This window comes from Pseudorca crassidens, chromosome X, assembly GCF_039906515.1.
Source record: "Pseudorca crassidens isolate mPseCra1 chromosome X, mPseCra1.hap1, whole genome shotgun sequence".
Taxonomy (NCBI): Eukaryota; Metazoa; Chordata; class Mammalia; order Artiodactyla; family Delphinidae; genus Pseudorca; species Pseudorca crassidens.
Window position 1 is genome coordinate 30,060,013 of NC_090317.1, and position 21,704 is coordinate 30,081,716.

At 44.3% G+C, this 21,704-nt stretch overlaps 1 protein-coding gene across 2 annotated transcripts in view; it reads right to left on the minus strand.

The window, feature by feature from the left end:
- SLC25A43 (solute carrier family 25 member 43) overlaps positions 1-15,290 on the minus strand; it is a 42,105-nt gene extending 26,815 nt beyond the window's left edge. The window contains exons 1-4 of one of the 2 annotated variants that reach the window (XM_067724614.1): positions 14,922-15,290; positions 8,238-8,479; positions 4,577-4,749; positions 3,636-4,303 (exon numbers count right to left, since the gene is read on the minus strand). In XM_067724614.1, coding sequence (XP_067580715.1) covers positions 4,085-4,303; positions 4,577-4,749; positions 8,238-8,479; positions 14,922-15,196 — 909 coding nt within the window. In that variant the 5' untranslated portion in view covers positions 15,197-15,290 and the 3' untranslated portion in view covers positions 3,636-4,084. Of the gene's footprint in view, positions 1-3,635; positions 4,304-4,576; positions 4,750-8,237; positions 8,480-14,921 lie in introns of those variants that run through there. The other variant, XM_067724613.1, reaches the window with a different exon arrangement.
- Positions 15,291-21,704: the final 6,414 nt, after the last annotated feature.

Here is a 21,704-nt window from a genome sequence, read left to right on the forward strand (position 1 = left end):
TTATGCATAAGGTTTCCATACAAGGGAAAATATGATCAAATTTACCCCCAAATACCCACTTCTAGTGTACAGCAGATTGTTGTGGTAGGTTTATATTCTAGAGTAGAAGGTAGTGGTGGCTAGATTACCCCATAAGAGGTCATTGTTCTAGCTCTCAGGTGGAAAAAGGAAAGCTAAAAGTTTACAGAGAAGACTGAAACCTCCACCCTCACATTTAGATGTCAGTGAATTTCATCTGAAACCCTTTGTGATATTGTGATGTATAATAAGAAATATATACTTGGTCTTCGTCCCCATTTCTGGCATAGAGCTCCTATAATCCTTGACATTACCTAAGTGATGAGAGCAATAAAGGTGCCTTGATATTCATAACAAACCCCTTTCAACCAAGTCTGAGTTTATGTTAATGCAGCGACTTTTGGAAAGCACCTAAGGATGGGGCCTGGTTGCCAGTAATCTAGTGAGTCAACTGGTTTCCTGAGTTCTGTGAGACACTCTAGCAAATTAATTGAATCCAAGGATGGGGCTGTGGGAACCTCTAATTTATACTTCAGAAGCACAGGTGACAACCTGGACTTGACATCGGCATTTGAAGTGGGGGGATAGTCTTGTGGGACTGAGCCCTTGACCCGTGAAATCTGATGCTGTCTCCGAGTAGAGAGTGTCCGAGTTGAGTGGAATTGTAGGACACTCAGCTGCCGTTGGAGACTTCCTTGGTGTAGGGAAAAAACCCACACACCGGAGTTGGTCCTAGACTCTACCCTTTCTCACTGACTGCTCCAACCCCCAGGCTCAAAGCCCTGGGTTTGAGCAGGCTTGCTATGGGAAGGAAGTGAGCTCACTAAACCTTGAACTCTGCATAAGGAACACTAAATTATAAGAGGTGCCAGAAAGTGCTGGCGAGACGCCTCTGGCTCTACTATTTCAAAAAGCAATCCTCAAAGCATGGAAGCCAGTGATATAAGCCGCCTTAGTTTCATCCATCTTCTGATGGCCAACCAGCGAGAGCCCATTCTCACTCCTGACAGGAAGATAAATTCCTAGGGCCAGGATGTTAAAAAAAATGAATAAAAAGCTTGTAGTGTATCATACCTCCTTCCCACTCAACCTCACCCTGGATTTTTTTTTTAAGAAGCTATCTTTTTTAGAAAGAGCGTAATTATCATATGAAGAAATCAACTTTTGTAAGAGTTAACCGTATGAAGTTGCCCTCTGGGTATGTCAAAAAGGTAGGATGTTGGCAATGTCATATGGTTCAATGTAAAGAAAGAAGACTGAAGCTATAGGGGAGATATACAGTATTCCTGAATAAAGACAGAATATTTTACATAAATTATTCCAAGTATATAGGTTGAACATAACTCCAGTCATAATCACAAGGTAGTTCTAAAGTTCATCAGGAAGAACAAGTGACTGAGAATAATCAAGGAAATGTTGAAGAGAAGAGTGGTGAGGGGGTAGATGCCCTGTCAGACACTACAAGGTATTACAAAGCTATAGGAATTGAAATAGTGTGGCACTGGCACGAGGACAGACTGACAAATCTACAGCTCAGAATACACAGCCCCAAGACAGACTCTAGAACATATACAAATATCTAGGATGTGGTAAAAGTCGCAGCACGGAGTAGTGCGGAAAAGAGATTATTCCAAAAATGGTGCTTAAACAATTGGTAAACTTTTTTTTTTTAAAGTCAGATGATTACCTCACATCATACCTCAGGTAAATTCTAAATAAAGTGATAAGTGTAAAAATTACAACAAAAATATTTAAAGGACTATATAAGTGAAGAGTCATATGATTGTGGGATGGGGTAGGCCTTTTCCACAGAAGAGCAAAGTCAGAAACCAAAAAATAGTAATATATATATATTTGCATAAAAATTTAAAAATATGTATAATAACAACATAAACAGTATTAGAAGCCAACTGTCAAACTGGGAAAAATGCATGCAGTGTATGACAAAGGGCTAATATCTTTAACGTATAAAGACTTCTTACCAATTAGTAAAAAAAGCTGAATAGCCTAGAAAAATAGGCAATGGACACAGAAAATTTACAAAGAAATACAAAGGACAAATTGATATATGAAAAACATGCAATTTGCTTATAATCAATGAAATTCAAATTAAAGTAATGTGTCAGCATTTTCCAGCTATTATTAGGTTCACAAGGATTTAGAAAGTGATAGTCATTACAGTTGATAGGAGTTGAGATGGACCACCCCACTCACTGCTGGTGCAGGCGTAAACTTACAGCCTTTCTGGGGTGCAAACTTCATTAAGAGCCTTAGAATTATTTTTATCTTGTGGCCTGTATTTCTAGGAATACAGCTAAAGGGTGTCATCACAAATGTGAAAAAATACAAGGGCTTTCACTGTGGTGTTATCGTACTGAAGCATTAGAAACAGCCTGAATATTAAAAAACAGAAATTGTTATTTATGGAACGATGGAGCCAGAGATTGAAGTTGTATTGCCACAAACCAAGGAATGCTTAGGGCTACCAGAAGCTGGAAGAGACAAGGAAGAATCCTCCCCCAGAGCCTTCAAAAGGGGCATGGCCCTGCCAACACCTTGATATTAAACTTCTAGCCTCCGGAACTTTGAGAGAATAAATTTGTTTTTTATTTTTTTAAGTTACGGCACGTCCATATGGTGGAATACATGTGATAATTAGAAAAGATGCTCTTAATACTTGATGGTCTGAGGCACTATCCATTATAAAATAAGTGAAAATAACAGATATTAATTTTTATATATAGTAGGAATCCAGTTTTGTGAAAAATAACTTTCCATATGCATATATTATATACTTATATTTATGCACACACACATATGCGTACACATATGAACATACACAGAAGTAAAACTATTAATCATCATAATGCATAGGTGTTGGGCTTATAGGTAATTATTATTTTCTTTTTTGTATTTTTCTGTATTTCCCAAATTTTCTATAATCTATGTGCATTCCTTTTTTTTTTTTTTTTTTTCCGGTACGCGGGCCTCTCACTGCTGTGGCCTCTCCCGTTGCGGAGCACAGGCTCTGGACGCGCAGGCTCAGCGGCCATGGCTCACGGGCCCAGCCGCTCCACGGCATGTGGGATCTTCCCGGACCGGGGCACGAACCCGCGTCCCCTGCATCGGCAGGCGGACTCTCAACCACTGCGCCACCAGGGAAGCCCTCCTTATTTTTTAATTGTGGTAAAACACACATCATAAAATTGACCATTTTAACCATTTTTAAGCGTATGTACATTACTCTTAAAACGAGGAATAATGACTTTTATAAATAGGCATGCACTAAGCAGGCTTTAAACTTGCATCTACGTTAAACTTACAATAACGTGACAATTTAAAAAATGTGTTTGGACAAAGGACAGGAAAGGAACGCAACCCAGACGGATGAAAAGTTTGATGGATTGGAGCAGCAGAATTGGGTGTAATTGTGATGTGTATTGTTCTGAGGCAGCTTTTCTTTATAGGTTGAGATAAGTACTTGCGGGCTTTTTAGTGCTGAGGTAAGTGAGGCCTGGCCTGGCCTGGCAAAGAAAACCAACCACGTGGGGAAGCCGGGGGTGGGGTGGGGGGGTGGGGGGGTGGGGTGGGGGGGTGGTGTGGGGTGGGGTGGGGTGGGGGGGCACTGAGATAGCAGAGGGACAAGTTAGAGACATGGGGAAAAACAAATTCAGTGGGGACTGATCATTTAAAATTGGATTCAACTCCCCCAAATTAATATCCAAGCAGCTCTTCAGGAATACATCGATTGTATAAATCAAGATTTGCCCGGAAGAGGCCAGGGAGGCAGGCAAGCCTGTGGATGTGGAGTCTGAAGGGAGGCTGGTGGAGAGTGAGCAGGGTTCAGGGCAGATGCGAAGCCTTGCTTGATTCTGAGTCCACCGACTCCCACCCCTTCCCTGTGTGGACCTGCCTGTAACCCCCAACCTTACTTGGACTACTCTGATTTTTCTTTGATCAAAATCGGCTGATTCTAGGCTAAGCCAATTCCTCTCTTTGAGACCTCAGATATCAGGCTTTTGTCTCTGTGGTCTGTAGAGAAACTGTGAGTTTTCCTAGGTAACAATTAGGAAAATGCAGGGCCAATCCCACTAAGACACCGGCCCATTTCAAATGCAGTTACTGCCTCAGCAGGGGAATCAGGGACTACTGGCCCCTTGCTATTGATAATTCCTGGCTTATTTTGGTTCTTTCCATCTGTTTCACTGAAGTATGGACAGGCTATGAAGGCAAGGGTGCCCTGTCCTCGCTGTGGAGGCCGCCTTGATGTAACGGGCAGTGGCAGCTATGAAGAGAGGAAAGAAAAGTGCTTTATACAAGACTAAAAAGCAGAGGATGGGAATGGGGAGGCGGCTTGGGCTCGAGTCCATTGCCCTGAGGTTAGCAGCAGAAATGCCACGGAGTGAGGGTTTGCAGAGTGTTTGTATGAGCAGTCATGAGCTCCTTGGATACCTGGCATCGCTCAGGCTCCATGTTCTTTGCTGTTGTTACCCACCCACAAACACTGCAAGCCATCCCTCCCGCACACCCACAAAGCCCCCCAAACATAACTCTTCACCTGCATCTTTCTCTTCACTGTGTCGAAGGGAAAGGAGAGTGTCTGGGTCACCGCGGCAGCCAGGCAGACATTGGCGAAGTTCTGGAGGAGAGAGAACCGATCTCGGGGTCCATTCCAGATTTTCTCCAGGTTCATGTAAACTAGAAGGGAGCCGGCAGAGAAAGGGAGAGCACCTGAAAAACAAGGCCAGGGAGAGGCTGTGATGTCTCAGGAAACACTGGCTTGAGAACATAAATGCCTGTGGGGAATCCAGGGAAAGTAAACAGGACCGGCTCTGGGCTTGTTAAACAAGTCACTCCAACCGAAGCAGCAAGCACTCTCTTGGGTGATGATAACGTGCTATATTTTGATACGGGTTGTGTCATTGATCAAAATGCATGCATCAAAAGATTCCCTAAATATTTGTGTACTCTATGTCGATTTTACTTTTAAAAGAGCCATAAACAAATATTGAACTCTAGTTAATGATATGCATGTTGAAGGGTTGAGGGGTGAAGTGTATTGATGTTTGCAACTTACATGGAAATCATCAAAAAATATATGACTGATGAATGGTTAGAGGGACAGATAAAGCAAAACATTAATTGAAGGAGCGGGTACATGGTGGGTACATGGGTGTTTCCCATGTTTAATTTTTAATTAAAATTTAATTAAAATTTTAATTTTTATTAAAAATTTAATAAAAATTAAACATGGGAATGTTTAATTTTTTTAAATTAATTTAAATTTAAATTAATTTTTTAAAATTAATTAATTAATTAATTATTGGCTGTGTTGGGTCTTTGTTGCTACTCGCGGGCTTTTCCCTAATTGCGGCGAACGGGGGCTACTCTTCGTTGCGGTGCATGGGCTTCTCATTGCGGTGGCTTCCCTTGTTGCGGAGCACGGGCTCTAGGCACGCAGGCTTCAGTAGTTGTGGCTCGCGGGCTCTAGAGTGCAGGCTCAGTAGCTGTGGCGCACGGGCTTAGTTGCTCCGTGGCATGTGGGATCTACCCGGACCAGGGCTCGAATCCGTGTCCCCTGCATTGGCAGGCGGATTCTCAACCACTCCGCCACCAGGGAAGCCCCTCCAATTCTTTTTTTAAAAATTTATTTTATTGGAGTATAGTTGATTTACAATGTTGTGTGAGTTTCTGCTGTACAGCAAAGTGATTCAGTGATACATATATGTTCTTTTTCATATTCATTTCCATTATGGTTTTTTACAGGATATTGAATATAGTTCCCTGTGCTATAAAATAGGACCTTGTTGTTTATCCAGGCTGTTTCCAACTCTCTTAACTTTTCTGGGTGTTTGAATTTAAAAAAATAGAGTGTTGGGGAAAAAATTCACTCCCATGAAAAAAAAAGTTAGTGGGCGGTACTTAATCAAGTTTTGGAGACTAGGGGGGACCTGATCTCTAGCTGAGAAGGAGACATTCTGTGAAACCTGAAGAGTGAGGCAGTATGAGATGTGGCCATATCAGGGCTCAGTGTGTACCCTGCACTGTATGGCAGCCTCACCTTTCTAGGAAAAGATGGTGAGCAAGTAGTGCAGTAGTTGGCACCTTGAAACTTACAGAAACTTTGGGAGCAATCTGAAGTTTACGCAGGGACTAAATTTCTCCCTCAAAATGAGATTTAAAAGAGGGGCTAACACTAGTGGGGTTGCTCATCTTTAGAAAAATGTAATATTTATTTAATAAACACATTAAAAATGACGCACCAACCCTACATTTTCCTTCATTCAGAAAACATCTGTGGAGCTTATGCTATGTGATGGGCCCTATGCCAGGTGCCAGGAATATACAGAGGTATAAGTAGGCTAATTCCTGGAGATGCTCACCATCTAGTGGGAGAGACAGACAGATGACATATGCCATAGTAAGGGGGCTATACAAAGTGCTTTAGGTACACAAGGATCAGAGGGATTAATTTTGCCTGGGGGAATCAAGAAGGACTTCACAGAAGAGAGAACTTTTCAACTGGGTGTTGAGGAATGAGTAGGAGTTCATCAGACATTGGGAGAGCAGGCAGAGGGAACAGCATGTACAAAGAGAGTGGTGTTTCCAAGAAATGCAAGTATTTCTAGATGGCCAAAGCAGGAGTGCAGGTAGAACGTGACAGGAGATGAGGTAGGAGGGGCTGGCAGGGCCAGGTCTGAAGGATCTAGTATGCCACAAGGAATCTGGGCTTTTCCCTGTAGCTCACAGGAGTCAGTGAAGGCTTTTAAGGAGGGCAGTGGAAAGAGGTTGGTGAAATGATCAACTTGCACTTAGAAAGATCATCACACCCTGGCAGCAGGGCACAGGGCGGACTAGGGCAGCAGAGACCCAAGACTGGGACTAGGTAGGAGCCTGTCATAAGTGTCTGCAGGAAAGATGATGATGAGAGTGTGACCTATGGCAGAGAAGATGGGGATGGAGAAGGGGGCAGACTTGAGAGTTAAAAGAGGTGAAATTGACAACACTTGTGGCTGAAGTGGGAGTGGAGTGAGAGGAGGAGTTGAAGTTGAAGTGCTTCTAGGTTTCTTCTGGCTTGGGCCACTGGATGAAAGAAGGGCGGTCTCGTTCATTAGGGAACACAGGAGGGGGGCAGGTGTGCAACTAACGCGGCCATCAGGTTTACTCCTGACTTCAGTAAGCCAAGGGAGCATCAGGTGAGGGTGTCCAATAGCAGGCATTTGTACTGCCATTGGGAAGTGGTAGTAGTCAGTGGTTAAGAGAGAGGGCTCTGGGGTTATATTGCTAGATTCTTCCACTTTCTATCTGTGACCTTGGGCAAGTCACTTAGCTTCCCCAAGCATCTATTTCATCTGTAAAATGAGGCTTAAATGAGGAACTGTACGCAAACCATTTAGCACAGTGCCTGGCACATAGTAAACTGCAATAGATGTTAGTCGTTGTTATTATAGAGATGAGATTGGGAGTCATTAGAGTATAATGATGCTTGTTCAAGCCACTAGTTTAGATGAGGCCACCCAGGGAGGGTATGGAGGGTGAGAAGAAAGCTAAGGCAGGAGCTGGGGGATAGTGACACACAGGGGGCTGGCATCGTCAGATGAGCCAGATAAGAAAGAGCTGCAGAGAGGTGGGAAAGACATCTAGGAGACAGTGGGGTCCTAGAAGCCAAGTTTCCAGAATAGAGTGATCGATCTCATCAAATGCTGCAACAAAGGTCAGATAAAAGGCAAAAGTCTACTGGACTGGCAATTGGGGGTCCTGGTGACCTGTAGCCCTGGCAAAGGTTCCAAAGAACACAGAAGCTACAGTTGCTACGCTGGTTGTGTTCATACGTGTACCGATGCACGCAGAGACTCTTTGCTGCAGTCAGATGAGGAGTGTGTGGGACTGTCTTCTTATCAATCTGTGCTGAGCCACATGCACTCTGTCCTACTCCCTCCCTGGGATATAACAGACCAGAGTTAGGAGTGGGGTATATGGCTATGGAATAGAATGAAGCTAATGGACTCTGTGTGGATTGAAGCCATATGACCTTGAACTCGGTTAAATGGATGTAACTGGTTACAAACAAAGGTATACAATACACTCATATATATATATATATATCCCTTGAACTCAGTAAAATGGATTTAACTGGTTACCAACAAAGGTATACAAGTCATTTGCATGTATCAAAGAACACAGTCTTTTCTTGGACAAGGTGAAAAGTTCCATCTTACCTAAAATAGTAAGGGAAACCCCTCGATAAAGGGCCAGGAACCCTTCCTGTTGATAAATAGTAGAAAAAGCATGGAGGATCCCCCTGTAAGATGGTTCCAGCATGTTCTGCACAATTAACCGGGTTTTGATGAGGTCTGTAGGATATGTCACGATGGTGGAAACCATGCCCGCAAGACTCCCAGCCATGATGGACCTCCACTGGGAGATGTGGCCCAGGTCATCCGTGAACAGCACAACAAACCTGGGAGAAAATAGGGAGAAAAGCCCAAGGGAATCAGCCACGGATTGTGCTAGAGTGCTCGATGCTACTTACTGCACCATTTCCCTGCGTTTGGAAACGCTTTACAAAATGAAAATTACTAATGTATTAGGATTAATGAATAACACATTCAATTCTACATGTTCAATTATGCTCATAGTAATGAATATAATTCTAGTTATATAAAATTAGCTGTTATAGTTTATATAACATCTATAAGGAAGAGATACCTAACCCTCTTATTTCTATCTACCCTAAGTCCTCACTTCATTTCAAGCACTTCCCCCTTTTATCTGCATAACTGTCAACCCTGGCTTGCCTGTGGGGTGTAAATGAACAGAAATACTTGGTAAATACGGAACTGGAATGTGCTCCTTTGATTCTGTTGCAACGTAAATGAAATTGCTTGAAACGATGACTTTGAGCATCCCTAGTCATTGAGTTTTAAAAAATATATTGGTTTAATAGTTATAAGAGAAGATGTACCACCCCACCAACTGTCAGGGAAATAACAAATAAGAACAATAACACAATACCACTTCTCAACCAGCAGACTGGCAAAGATGAAAAAGTCTGATAATATCAAGTGATGGTGAGAAAGTGTGGAAACAGGAATGCTCACCCACTGCTGTGAGAAGTGTAAATTGGCAGGTCACTTTGTAGTATCTAGTAAAATTGGAAAAATGCCTACTTTCACCCCAGCAATTCCATTTCTAGGTGCATATCCTAGAGAAACTCTTGCACGGGTACATATGAAGACACATACAGCATTGTTTGTAAGTGAAATCGAACCATCTAAATGTCTATCTGTAGGGGAATGGATAAACTGTAGAACAGCGATACAATGATACTTTAGTTTAAATGAATGTGCTTAGAACTATGTATTTACACGGATAAATAGTAAAAGCATAAAGCTGAGTGAAAATAGCAAGTTGTAGAGTGACCTATGGTGTATGATAACCATTTGCAGCCATCTCTGTATATCCACAGGTTTCAGGACCCCCTACGGATACCAAAATCTGCAGGTGCTCAAGTCGCTCATATAAAATGGTATACTATTTGTCCTCTCGTATGCTTTAAATCATCTCTAGATTACTTATAATTCCTAGTACAATGTAAATGCTATGTAAATAGTTGCTGGAGTGTGGCAAATTCAAGTTTTGCTGTTTGGAACTTTCTGGAATTTTTCCCCCCAAGTATTTCCAATCTGTGGTTGGTTGAATCCATGGATGCAGAACCCGAAGATACAGAGGGCTGACTACACTTAAATTAAGAACCACATCCACAAAACCATATATTACACCAATCATGGATAGATATAGATACATATACAAAAGTATAAAATAGACCCCCAGGAAGGTGGAGAGTGGATGGGACTGGGAATCAGAATGAAGGGGATTTCAGCTTTATCTGTAATATTTTACTTCTTGTGTAAAAAAAAGATACTTGAAGTATCTTTTAAACTAATTATCTTTCATGCTGTCAATTCTGCATGGTGGGTATATGAATGTTTGCTAGACTATTCTTTGTGTTTCTCTGCAGTTTCACAATTTAGTAAAGAAATGGCTTTGGGTGGACTTTTCTAAATGCAGAATAGAAAGCCACTCTGTTACAATCCCTCTTTCTGGAAGCAGTGCATCCCCAGGCATGAGGGCCTACCTCGGCAGAAATTGTTCTAAGGGGCCTTTTACATGGTGCACGTTCCCTGGCCAGGAAGCAAAGGAATTTTACTCATTCTTGCTGATGAGGACAAAATTAAAAAAAGGGCTTGGAAACCAGGAAAAATAATATTTTCTGTCGGAGGGTGGGGAGGGGGAGAGGGAGAGGGATAGCAAGTATCTGAATAAAAAGAAAGTGAACAGAGCTAGGCTAAAATAAAAGCATTGTATCTTTTTAAAAATGAGAGCATCCCCAGTTCTTTGGCTTTCCAAGCTCCAGTGAAGCTGTGTATTTCCTGCTTTTTCACTTTGGCAGCAGGCCAGAGTTTATCTCTGATAAACAAGATGAGCCAGAGTTCAGGTGAAACCACTGAAGGGGTTCTAGGACCGCTCCTTTGCTCCCAAGTAAACACTGGTCGATTAAAAACATCTCCTTCAAGCTGTAGGAAAGTCTGGACTTCATTCTGTCACCCTACCTTAACTGTACCAGCTGAAACAGTCATTTGAGTGAACCAGCAACCTTTTAAAGATGCAGGTAACTAAGCTGGCATTCACCAGTGGGCCTTCCGTCTGCCTCGGTTTCGCTGCCTGCACACTCCCTCGATCCTCCCTCCTCCCTCCCCTGGCCAATAAGTGGCAGCGGGAACCTTAGCCAGGGGAGGGGAGACAGGAAGTGGAAATGCTTGGCTGGAGGGGTGGTCTGCAGCAAGCGGGAACCATCTAGAAGAAGCAGGAGTTTGAATGCCAAAAGAAACACCATTCATTCTCATTGCCTCCTCCTTATTCCCCATCCCGCTCGCCACTCCCAGGGCGTTAATGCATCCATTCCCCAGTCACCGAACATCCACACTGCCAGACACTGCGCTAGCATTCAGCATAGATCTTAAGAGAGTTCAACAGCCCTGCCAAAGAGATGACTGATGGGGCAACAAGAGAGGCATTCGGCCCTTGGTTCTCTGAATGACTTGATGAACGAGGACGAGGAGTTCTGTCTTCTATGAGTTTGTTTTATAATGTAGGGTCTTGCTATCAAATATACAAAATTAAAAAGAACCAAAGCAAGTCCTTCCTCTCAGACTTTTACTATACGGAGACAAAGACTACAGATCGTTCCTCTTACAATCAGAGTCCAGGCAGGGCACCCCTGATAGGCCATCGATTACATCATCCTGGTCCCCACATCTTAAGTGCTTGTCTGACTGGGTGGGGCAGCAGTGTTCCCCTTTCTGCTCTTCCTCCCACTCCTACACACTGCACAGCAGCTTGTTCCAGCGAAACTGGATAAGCTGGTGAGCAGCAGTAACCCCTTCCTTTCAGGCACATGGCTATTACACACACCCTGGATGTATGTAGGTAGAACTGCCAACACTTCAACCTAACACAAGTTAGCAGGCAAACACAAGCTCATGAATCGATTACACAATAAGGAAATGGTGTTGGTTATGAGCAATTTCAGAGTTTCAGGGACCCAAACCAATGTTTATACAGCTACACAAACAGCTGTGGCATAAAGTTGGGTGAGGGTCTACTATATGATATATTTGAAAGCCATCCATTGTGTTAGGTTTTATTTGTTTAGCACAAGGACCTAGCTCCTAATAGACTCTACTGAGTGGATTCTTTTAACTGTAAATCCAAGTAAGGAGACACTTCAGCTCACAATGTTGGGCCGAGCCCTGCATTAAGGAGCTAGAAGACCTGGTTTCAAGCTCCAGCTCTGCCATTAATTGTGTTTGTGGACAAGTCACTGAACCACTCCATTTTCTGAACATTCTGGAGGTTTATGCTTAGTTCAAACCCATAATCATAGGCTGTACCATTACCCCCAACCAACCGTTTTGCAAATTCCTGGTCAGGAGGGTAGAGATTAATCAGTATAATGATGGCCCCAAGGTCTTGTCTTTATGTAGGAAGGCTGGCACCATGATTAATCAACCACTTTGCTGTCTATCACTGAAATATTTCTTTTGAATTTCCAGAAAGAAACTAATCTTGCAGGAAAAAATTATTAGCAAACCTAGCCTGGGTAACTATCTGTTCTTCCTCTCCCACACATCTCCTCTTCTCCACTCCCACTGTCATCAGCCTATTTCAGGTGCCCTCAGCCGCCACATGGACTAGTGCGACGGGTGGTCCTGCCACCCCCCACCCTTCCTCCTCTTTAGCCGTCCTCCACTGCTACCAGGTGACAATTCCTGTTGAATTGCTTTAATCACAGCACTCCCCCATCAAAAATCCCCCACAGCTACCCTTGCATTCCAAGTAAAGTCCAAACTCCTTAATCTGGCCCTCCAAGATCTCATTCCAACCTGCTTTTCTGGCTGTATTTCCCATTACAGCCAGAGACACACCTTATGCTCCAGTCACGCTGCATGCCTTCCCACCTCTGTGCCTTTGCTTGTGGCATTTTCTGCAGTATCTTTCTCCCCATCTTTGATGGAAAACTCCTACTCATTCTCCCAACACCAAACTCCGATGGTTTTTCTCCACTGTGACATCTTCACATCTTCTCCTCCTCCTCCATCATCAGAGGTGTGAATTGCTATAGCACTTTAACCTTAGCAATCACATGCTATGGACACACTAGTCTTACTCTTTTGCTCTGTAAGCTCTGGGGCACAGGGACCATGCCCCTTTCATCTTGCGTTGTCCCCAGCATCATGCACACCGTGATCACTTAATGAAGGCAGAGAGAAAGGCAGCAGGAAGTAACAGGGCATGGGCATTGGAGTCAGAAGGCCAGGTGGTGGAGCTCAGCTCTGTCACTGATGAGTGGTGTGGCCAATCTGAGCCCAACTGTGCATCTGGAAAGTGGGCATAATACTTCGTGCCCTGTGGACCTTACAGGGCAGGAGGCAGGTGTCGTAAAAATCCAACGATTTACACACACACACACACACACACACACACACACACACACACAGGAAATGGTAACTAGGTAGAGGTGATGGATACGTTAATTAGCTTGATTGTGGTGATCATTTCACAATGTATACATATATCAAAACATCAAGTTGTACACCTTAAACATACAATTTTTATGTCGATGATATCTCAGTAAAGCTGTTAAAAATCCAATGAGATGAAGTCAGCCCTCCGTATCTGTGGGTTCCACAACTGTGGATTGAAAATATTCAGAAAAAAAATTCCAGAAAGTTCCAAAAAGCAAAATTTGAATTTGCTGCACATCGGCAACTATTTGCATAGCATTTACATTGTATTTACAGCGATTTATATAGTACTTACATTGTATTAGGTATTATAAGCAATCTAGAGATGATTTAAAGTGTACAGGACGACTGTATAGGTTACATGCAAATACTACTCCATTTCCTGTAAGAGACTTGAGCATCTGGGGATTTTGGTTGGGGGGCCGTGTCCTGGAACCAATGCCCTTCCGGATACGGAGGGATGACTGTATATATTCTAGATGGTTAGCAGCAAAGCCACAGTACTTAAACCAGCCTTTGAAGTTCTGCTTCCCTCCCCTTGGTACACATTCCAAAGGAGGAGTTCCATACTTTGTGGAGAGCAGAGTGAAGTGGGGAGAAACTGAGTCATTAAAATTCAGAGGAGAACTGTTTACAGACTGCAAGCCAGATGTTGCTGAGGGAAAGGGGGCTGGGGAAGAAAGAGAGCCTTGACAGAAATGCCCCACGATCTCACTACCCTCCCTTCCTAGAGAAAGAGAAGGCAACTCTATTCCCAGGCACAGGTGAAATGTGCACTGGCCTCGAGGACTCAGTGATAAGGAAGATTCCATCGGGCTTGTTTGTCAGCTGTCAGGTGAGACTGCCAGCTCTGGCCTCCCAGAGCCAAAGGCAAAATGCTTTGACTGTTAGACTCCAAGGCCGACCTATGTGGTCAAGACTGTGGGCTGTGTTTCTCTAATTCTGAGCCAAGGCCAGTCTTCCGAGTTGGCAGTGTGCCCAGCGAACGAGGAACACGGGGAACATCCCCCCAGCTGCAGAACTACCTGAAATTGCATCATTATCGCTTCATTCTTTTAGACTTTGTTTCCAGTTAAAATGCAGGTATCTCTGAGCTCTTGAGGAAGCTTTAAGAGTCATCTGGCATTACCTCTTTAGATGTTTTCCTAAAATGCAGCTGTTTTGGGGGGGAGGTGTTCAAAGCCCAAAGAAGGAGTCCAGGGAGCAGCGAGGTTGCAGCTGCATGCAGTTTGGGGAGGGGAAGCTGCAGCCTCTGTAGGACCCTAAAGTCCAGTTTCTTGGGGGGTGGGGAGCGCCGAACTCCGTGGCCTTTTTGTCGCAGTGGATTGGGCCCTGTGCCCCTACCAAGCACGTTCTTCTGGGGGCTCTGACACACTTCCATACACGCATCTTCAAAAGGGTCTCTCTCCCAAGCCAGCCAAAGCAAAATTTCCAAGTTGGCGGATGGTGGGAAGGATTAGGGGCCATCTCTCCGGAGATCTCTTCACTCCTTCCCTCCAAATCTCCTTTGGCCCCCTTCCACCTCCTCGCCCGACCAACCCGGTCAGCCTCTCCGGGCCAGAGCTGCGTCCCCACAAAACTGCACCCGGCGGGGCAGGAATCCCAAGAAAAGGTGAAAAGGAAAAGGTGGGGGCTGCGCTTTGGAGGCCGGAGAGGTTGCCTTCTGGCCCGAGGGGCTCCCACGCGCTCCGGAAGGGGGCTGTGGCGCGCCGCTGGCCGGATCCCGGGCACCCGGGCGGCGTCGGGCCGCCGGACCCCCGGCGGCGGCCTCCCGGGCCCCGGGCCCCGCCCACGCCGCCCGTGCCCGGCTCTTACTTGCGGTAGGCGGCCAGTTGAACGGCGCTGCAGGGGAAGAGGCGCAGGCAGGCCACCGCGTTCCCCTTCCACAGGGCGCGGGGCCCCTCGGCCCGCCAGACGCGAAGCCCCGCGCCCCACGGCCCCCGGGCGCGGCCGCGCACGACGCCGACCTGGGCCAGCACGGTGGCGAGCTCCAGCGGCGCGGTGAGGCTGAGGCTGAGCGTCCCCGCCAACCCCGCGCACAGCAGCCGCTGGCTGCCCGTCAGCCGGCCGTCCCGCCGCCAAGTCGCCATCGCGCGTCCCCGACCCGAGCCCCGGGCGGCCAGCAGATCGCGTGGCTCGGGCCTGGGGCTCCCGGGCTCCGGTGCGGGGGGCGGGCCAGGCTCCGCCCGGCGTAGGGCGGACCCGCGGCCCGGAAGGGAAGCCGGTCCGCGCCCCGGCCGAGCCGGCCTGGGGCCGGGGCGGGGTTGAGGATGCCAGCTCGGGGCTGAGGCCGCGCCGGTTTAATGTCTGCTCTTTGGCCGGTAGGTTTCTGTTTGCAGTTGAGAAGGAGTCACCGCGTTCTCTCAAGGCCTAGCCCGCTCCACTTCTTGCGTCCTGAATATTCAGTGCCCCCTCCACCGCCTTTTTTCCTTTCCACGTTCCACCTCGCCCCCTTCCTCCCCTCGCCTCTGTTCTCATCCCTCCAACCTTTTTTTCTGCCCCAGGAAAAAGCCTTACGGATTTCCCAGTGCAGAAGGGAAAAAACCTTCTTTAACATACACACGATATCAGACACTTGAATTAGGCTTTTCATACATTTACTCCTTTAATCCTCAAAACAGCCCTTAGTAGGTGTGTCCTCATTTATTGCTCTCAGTTGGAGAGGCTGTAGGTGTGGTGGTTAGGGCCTGGACTCCAACATGCGTTAGAATCTTGGCTCTGCAGTTTACCAGCTGTGTGACCTTGGGGAAGTCACTCAACCTCTCTGTGCCACAGTTGCTTCATCTATAATTTCTTCCTCTAGGGGTTGTTTTAAGTATTAAATGAAAAATGATGGAGGTAACACTACAGATGTGCTAGCCATGATTAGATGTTATTTTACAGAAGAGGAGACCAAGACAGAGAGATTGACTTGCTCTAGGCACAGCTGCTAGACGCCATCAGGATTCAAATCTAGGTCGATTTTATGCCAACATCCACTACCAGCTACACTAACACGTCCACGGCGACTGTAGAGTGTCTCTCAACCATTTTCAGTGGTTCTGCGAGCTAAGGGGACAACAGAGGCAAAGAAGGGTTAGGAGTGACTTGGCCAGAGTCTAAGAAGGATTTTGATAAGTTAAAAAATTCCAAACTTCTCCCAGTTTTCTCTTCTTAAAAAGCCATATCAGTAATAATAGTGAAAAGGCAGTCTAGCAGTCCATTAGTAGAAGACATCCCAGGTACACAGTTGCTTTTAGGCTTGTGTAGTTACTTTCTACATTTACTAACACACATGATGATAAAGGATCCTTTTCTAAACGGCATTGCAGGGTCTAGATCAAGAGGACTTGTTCTACCTATTTATGAAACAAACAGGCAGAGAATATACTTGTGGTTGCCAAGGGGTATGGGGAGTGGGGGAGGGATGGGTTTGGGAGACTGGGATTGGCAGATGCAAACTATCATATATAGAATGGATAAACAACAAGGTCCTACTGTATAGCACAGGGAACTATATTCAGTATCCTGTGATAAACCATAATGGAAAAGAATATGAAAAAGAATGTATATATGTATATAACTGAATCACTTTGCTGTATAGCAGAAATTAACACAACATTGTAAACCAACTATACTTCAATAAAATAAAAAAGAAATGGAAAAAGAGGACTTGTTCTAGTTACAGAAACCTTGCTCTGCTCTCAACCACTGGGGATGCTTATTTTTCTTGTTTTGTGAATTCGCCTGTCTTGCTGTAAGCTAATTTCATGGCTGTGGGAGGTTGGAGAAAGTAGGTTGATGACTCTAAAGACCACTGCACCACCAGGGAAGCCCGACACTGGACTTTAAGAGGGTTCGAATTAGAATGTGGGGACTACAGTAAGGGAACCTTCAGTTACCAGTTCTGTCCTAAAGCACTCTGTTGGACAACAGGACTAGATCCTAAAGGTCCTTCAGGGAGCTCTGCCCTGGGAATGGAACAGTTGATGCAATAACCGCATTGTATGGAGATTGGCTCAACTGGGTTGTATTGGTTTTGTTTGGTTTGAAGGCAACTTGTGTAAGCCTTCAATTGCATCCACCTTGGGAACCAGGTATACCCTTTTCTTTAGCACTGCTGTTCTTTTTGTCTTCAGCAGGAATAAGATGCTCAAGTGAGCCAGAGGTAGGAAGAACCAGTTAGTCTTCACAGCTGTGGGCCAGGAGAGATCGTGAGTTGATGGTGTATTTTACCCTCGAAAGTAATTTTTCACAACAGGAACCTTGCACAGTAAAATGAGTAACAGCAAAGTATTTATTTGCTGCCTTCTGTCTTTTCATGATAATGTGCTAACGTAACGAGGTTTGTTCATATTTTACTCAGCCAGAGTCTCATTCATTTGCTAAGCATTAGGAATATTATGTAGATTGATCTTAAACATAAATCAGTCCTTGAGGGTGTCCTATATTTGGATTGTGATTTGTAGACTCAAGCTAATCTCATTGCCTCTTTTTCATACTTGTTGAAAAGTCTGTGAAGGACATAGTAAGTTAAGATCTCCAACTTTGGAAAAGGCGCACAATGTGAAACTGGACTGCTGTGTTAAAGATAAATTTATGATAACTAAAAAAAAGAAAACAGAAAAACAGGAAAGAGGCAGTAAGTAATCTTAGAAGTAGTATTGTAATATGAGGAAAAAGGGTGGCTGGCTGATTCAGACCAGTAGGCAGCCTCCTGTCGTCCTCATCAGGCCTTGGGAGATGCTCACAGTTTTTGATTCTCCAACTCTCACTTTTTGTTTCTCTTCTCACTGAGTTAAATCTTCTGTTAGTACATTACCTTAGTTTAACTTGCTGATGTTTCTAAGATTATAGTTTATCTTGCTATATTTATGCCAATGTTGGTTGATTCCTGCTCTCTTAATTTGTATTTTATTCTTTAACCTTATGGAATTTTGTAAATTGCAAAAGTAGAATATACCTGTCATACCAAGAAAAACAGTATAGAAGTGTATTAAAGAAAATTAAGTCCCCCTGCGCATCCTCTGAGGTAACGTTAGAGCAACCAACCTTAGAGCTTGGGGTGTGTGTGTGTGTGTGTGTGTGTGTGTGTGCGCGCGTGCGCGCGCGCCTACATCTTTCCTGCAGTCAAATGCTCTTCCACTGAACTATACCCCCTCTGCTGTGTGCATCTTTCCTCGTCTTTTTTCTTAATGCTCAGACAAATATTCATTTGTATGGATTTTCCCCCTCTCTCCCTCCCTTCCTCTCTTCTAAAGAAAAAAGATAATTCCATTGGAAGGATATAAAAAAACCCCTGATAATCAGATTATCTCTAGGGAAGAAAACTGGGAGAGGTAGGAACAGAGGTGGAAGGGAGATTGACTTTTGACTGTGTGCCCTTTTGTACTGTTTGCTTTTTCCCCTCTTTTCTTTTTACCACGGGTATGTATTATCCATTAAAAAAAAACTCTCCGCCATCATCAATTTTGCCTGAAACATCCCCATTAGCTGCAGTGTTTCTGGTGATACTTGCCTTGCCATGAGGGAGGTGTTGGTTTTGAAATGTTGAACAACTCTTGGTGCAGTTCTGAATGAAACAAAATACAATCTGCTTTCTATTTACATGGTAATTGCATTCTTGGGAAATTCTGTGTACATAAACACTGTGAGAAAAATGTTTTGTATTTTAGAGTTAAGCAGAGTTAAGTTTTCAACTCTGATAATTAGAAACAGCTTTTCCACCTACATGGATGCCTGGTGGGATCTTTGAAAGCCATGAAGGATGCAGGACAGTCTGGTGCATTGCAGATATGCAACATCCTTGCCCTGCCCATTAAATGCCAGTAGGGTACCCCAATCACTCTGGCTCCCCTCTCCCCAGTGTCCAAAATGCCCTCTAGGGGACAGTGCCATTCCTTTTGAGAACCACTGTTCTAGCTGCTCTCTCTGGAAATTTCTTTCCTCAGATATTTGCAGAGCTGGTTCCTTGTTATCTCCTGTTAGAGGGCTCGCCTGACCACCCAGTCTACACAGCCCCCGTTCGCTCTGCCACATCGCCCCATTTCAATTCTCTGTATAGCATTTATCCCTAACTGCTCTTTTTCTTTTCTTGGTTTATTGTCTGTTTCCAGCTACCAGAACGTAAGCTCCATGAGGGAAGGGATGTTGTCTCTTGTTCACAGCTGTGTCCCCTGTGCCTGGAACACTGGCTGGCACATAGTTAGTGCTCAGTAAACATTAGTTAGATGAATGAAGGATGGAAGGAAGGAAGGAAGAAAGAAAGGAAAGAAGGAAGGAAATCTTCAGTTCTACAAGTTGGAAAAGATTAGCAGAACATAATGTCTTCACGAAATTATTTATTTAGGTCATATATGATAAATAGCAAAAGATTAACTGATTCACAAGATTGGTAGATTTATCAATTCCCAGTGAATAATATAAGCTTTGTCAGAAATTGGATGCTTGCCATTTTAAATTTCCAGCCACATCTGTAATTCTAAAGTGAACTGTGATATTTGACAGAGACTCCTTGTCCCCAGTCATCATTTTCACCATGTCTTGAGCAGCAGTTTTGGCAAGTGTGTCAACAATGACTTCAGCAGCCCTGACCTTTACAGTTAAATATAACACTATAAAGTGTGGCTTCCATAGCTTTTGCATTTCTCTCCCTTGGCACACTGTATTTAACTTTAAGCAATGCTTGAACCTCCTTCCATTCTGCTTCAAAATTTTTGCTGATGTTGAGGCAGGAAGGGTTCATATCAAAATGTGTGAGCCTTTTCCTTCTCTCGTTCTCTCACTCATTTATTCATTCCACAAATGTTTATTGAATACTTACTCTGTATCAGGAACTATGTTGGGGATACATATTTCACATAATGGAATTTAATTTGCTCCCATTACCAGGCTATGGTAATTCAAATTACAATGGCTTTTTATGGTAGTCACCTAATAGTTTTAGTTTCTTTGCAGCTGGTATTTTTAAAGCACTAAGAGATGGTCCAGGTGATGAAATGATACACCTTTAATATCTATCTGAAGACCTAGGGCTAAACTCATCACATTTTTTTTTATTTTGGCCACGTGGCATGTGGGGTCTTAGTTCCCTGACCAGGGATCGAACCCGTGCCCCCTGCAGTGGAAGCGTGGAGCCCTAACCACAGGACTTCCAGGGAATTCCCTAAACTCATCACATTTTAATCACCAGCTCCACCTCTACACTTTTTGCCATTTATGTACAGTAAAATTACCTTGTTTCGGTGTAGAGTTAGTTATATGAGTTTTAACGCATGTATAGATCTGTGTGACCACCCTCACAATCAGGATACAGAACTGCTCCATCAGCCCCCAGAATGCTCCTGTGTTGCCTGTCTGTAGTCAAGGCCTCCCCCACCCCCAGCTCTGGCAGCCATTGATCTGTTCTCTGTTCTCATAGTTTTGCCCTTCGAGAATGTCATATAAATGAAAACATACAGCATGTAACCTTTTGAGACCGGCTTCTTTCACTCAGCATGATGCCTTTGAGATTCACCCACGTTGTTGTGTTCATCACTAGTTTCTTCCTTTTTACTGCTGAGTCATATTCCATTGTGTGGATGTACCACAATTTGGTCACCCACTTATCCATTGGTAGACACTTGGGCTGATTCCAGTTTTTGGCTATTATGAATAAAGCTGCTATGAACATTTGTGTACCGGTGCTTGCATGAAAATATCTCCTTTTATCACATGAAAGGTAACATTCTATAGATATAACTTTGGTACTTTGCTTTTTTCACTGTATACTATATCCTAGGGTTTACTCCAACGCAGTTCATGGGTATTGTTGTCGCTCTTATTTATAACCACATAGTATTCTATTGTATGGATGTACCACAGTTTATTTAGCCGTGCTCCTAGGAATGAACATTTAGGTGGTTTCCAATATTTTGCAATTATAAACAGTGTTACAATGAACAGCCTCTTGCGTGTGTATTTTTGTATTGTTGGGGGTTTATTTTCATCCACTGTTAAACTTTAACATCCCATTTGTAAACGCTGACGCATGGTGAGTCCAATGGAAAACAAAACAGAAAAGAATGATAATTCTTTTATAATTCTAATTCCTAGTAAATTATACGCGCCTTTACATAATTCCTGTACTAAAGGTTTGTCAGCTTCTGGAAATCATGTGTGGATGTGTAAATGAAAGAAATGCATTGATGTACAAGGACCTTCAAGATCCAGGGCCCCATACTGCTGCTCCAGATTGTGAAGTGCTCTGCAAAATGGCAGTGGTCACTGGCAGTGGACAGATTGAGGAAACTAGAGGCCAGGGTGCTGGGTGGTTTACCGTGTGAATGTCGAAATCACTGAGAATGATGAGAGAAGTTGGGACAGAGGACAGACAGTCAAGAACTAAAGCCTTTATGAATGAGGGCAGTGACCAGGAAGGTGACAGAAGACTACCAGCAGGATGGGGAGAGGGTGAAATAACAGGATGGTGTGAGTCGAGGAGGAGCCAGAGACTTCTCAAGAGTGGGGAGGAGCGAAGATCAGGAAGGGGCCTTGGGGAGCAGGGAGAGCTCCAGCTCCACCCCTTGGCACTCTCGAAGGTATTTAGCTGTGGGGAGATGAGAGAACAAACAGCCTGCA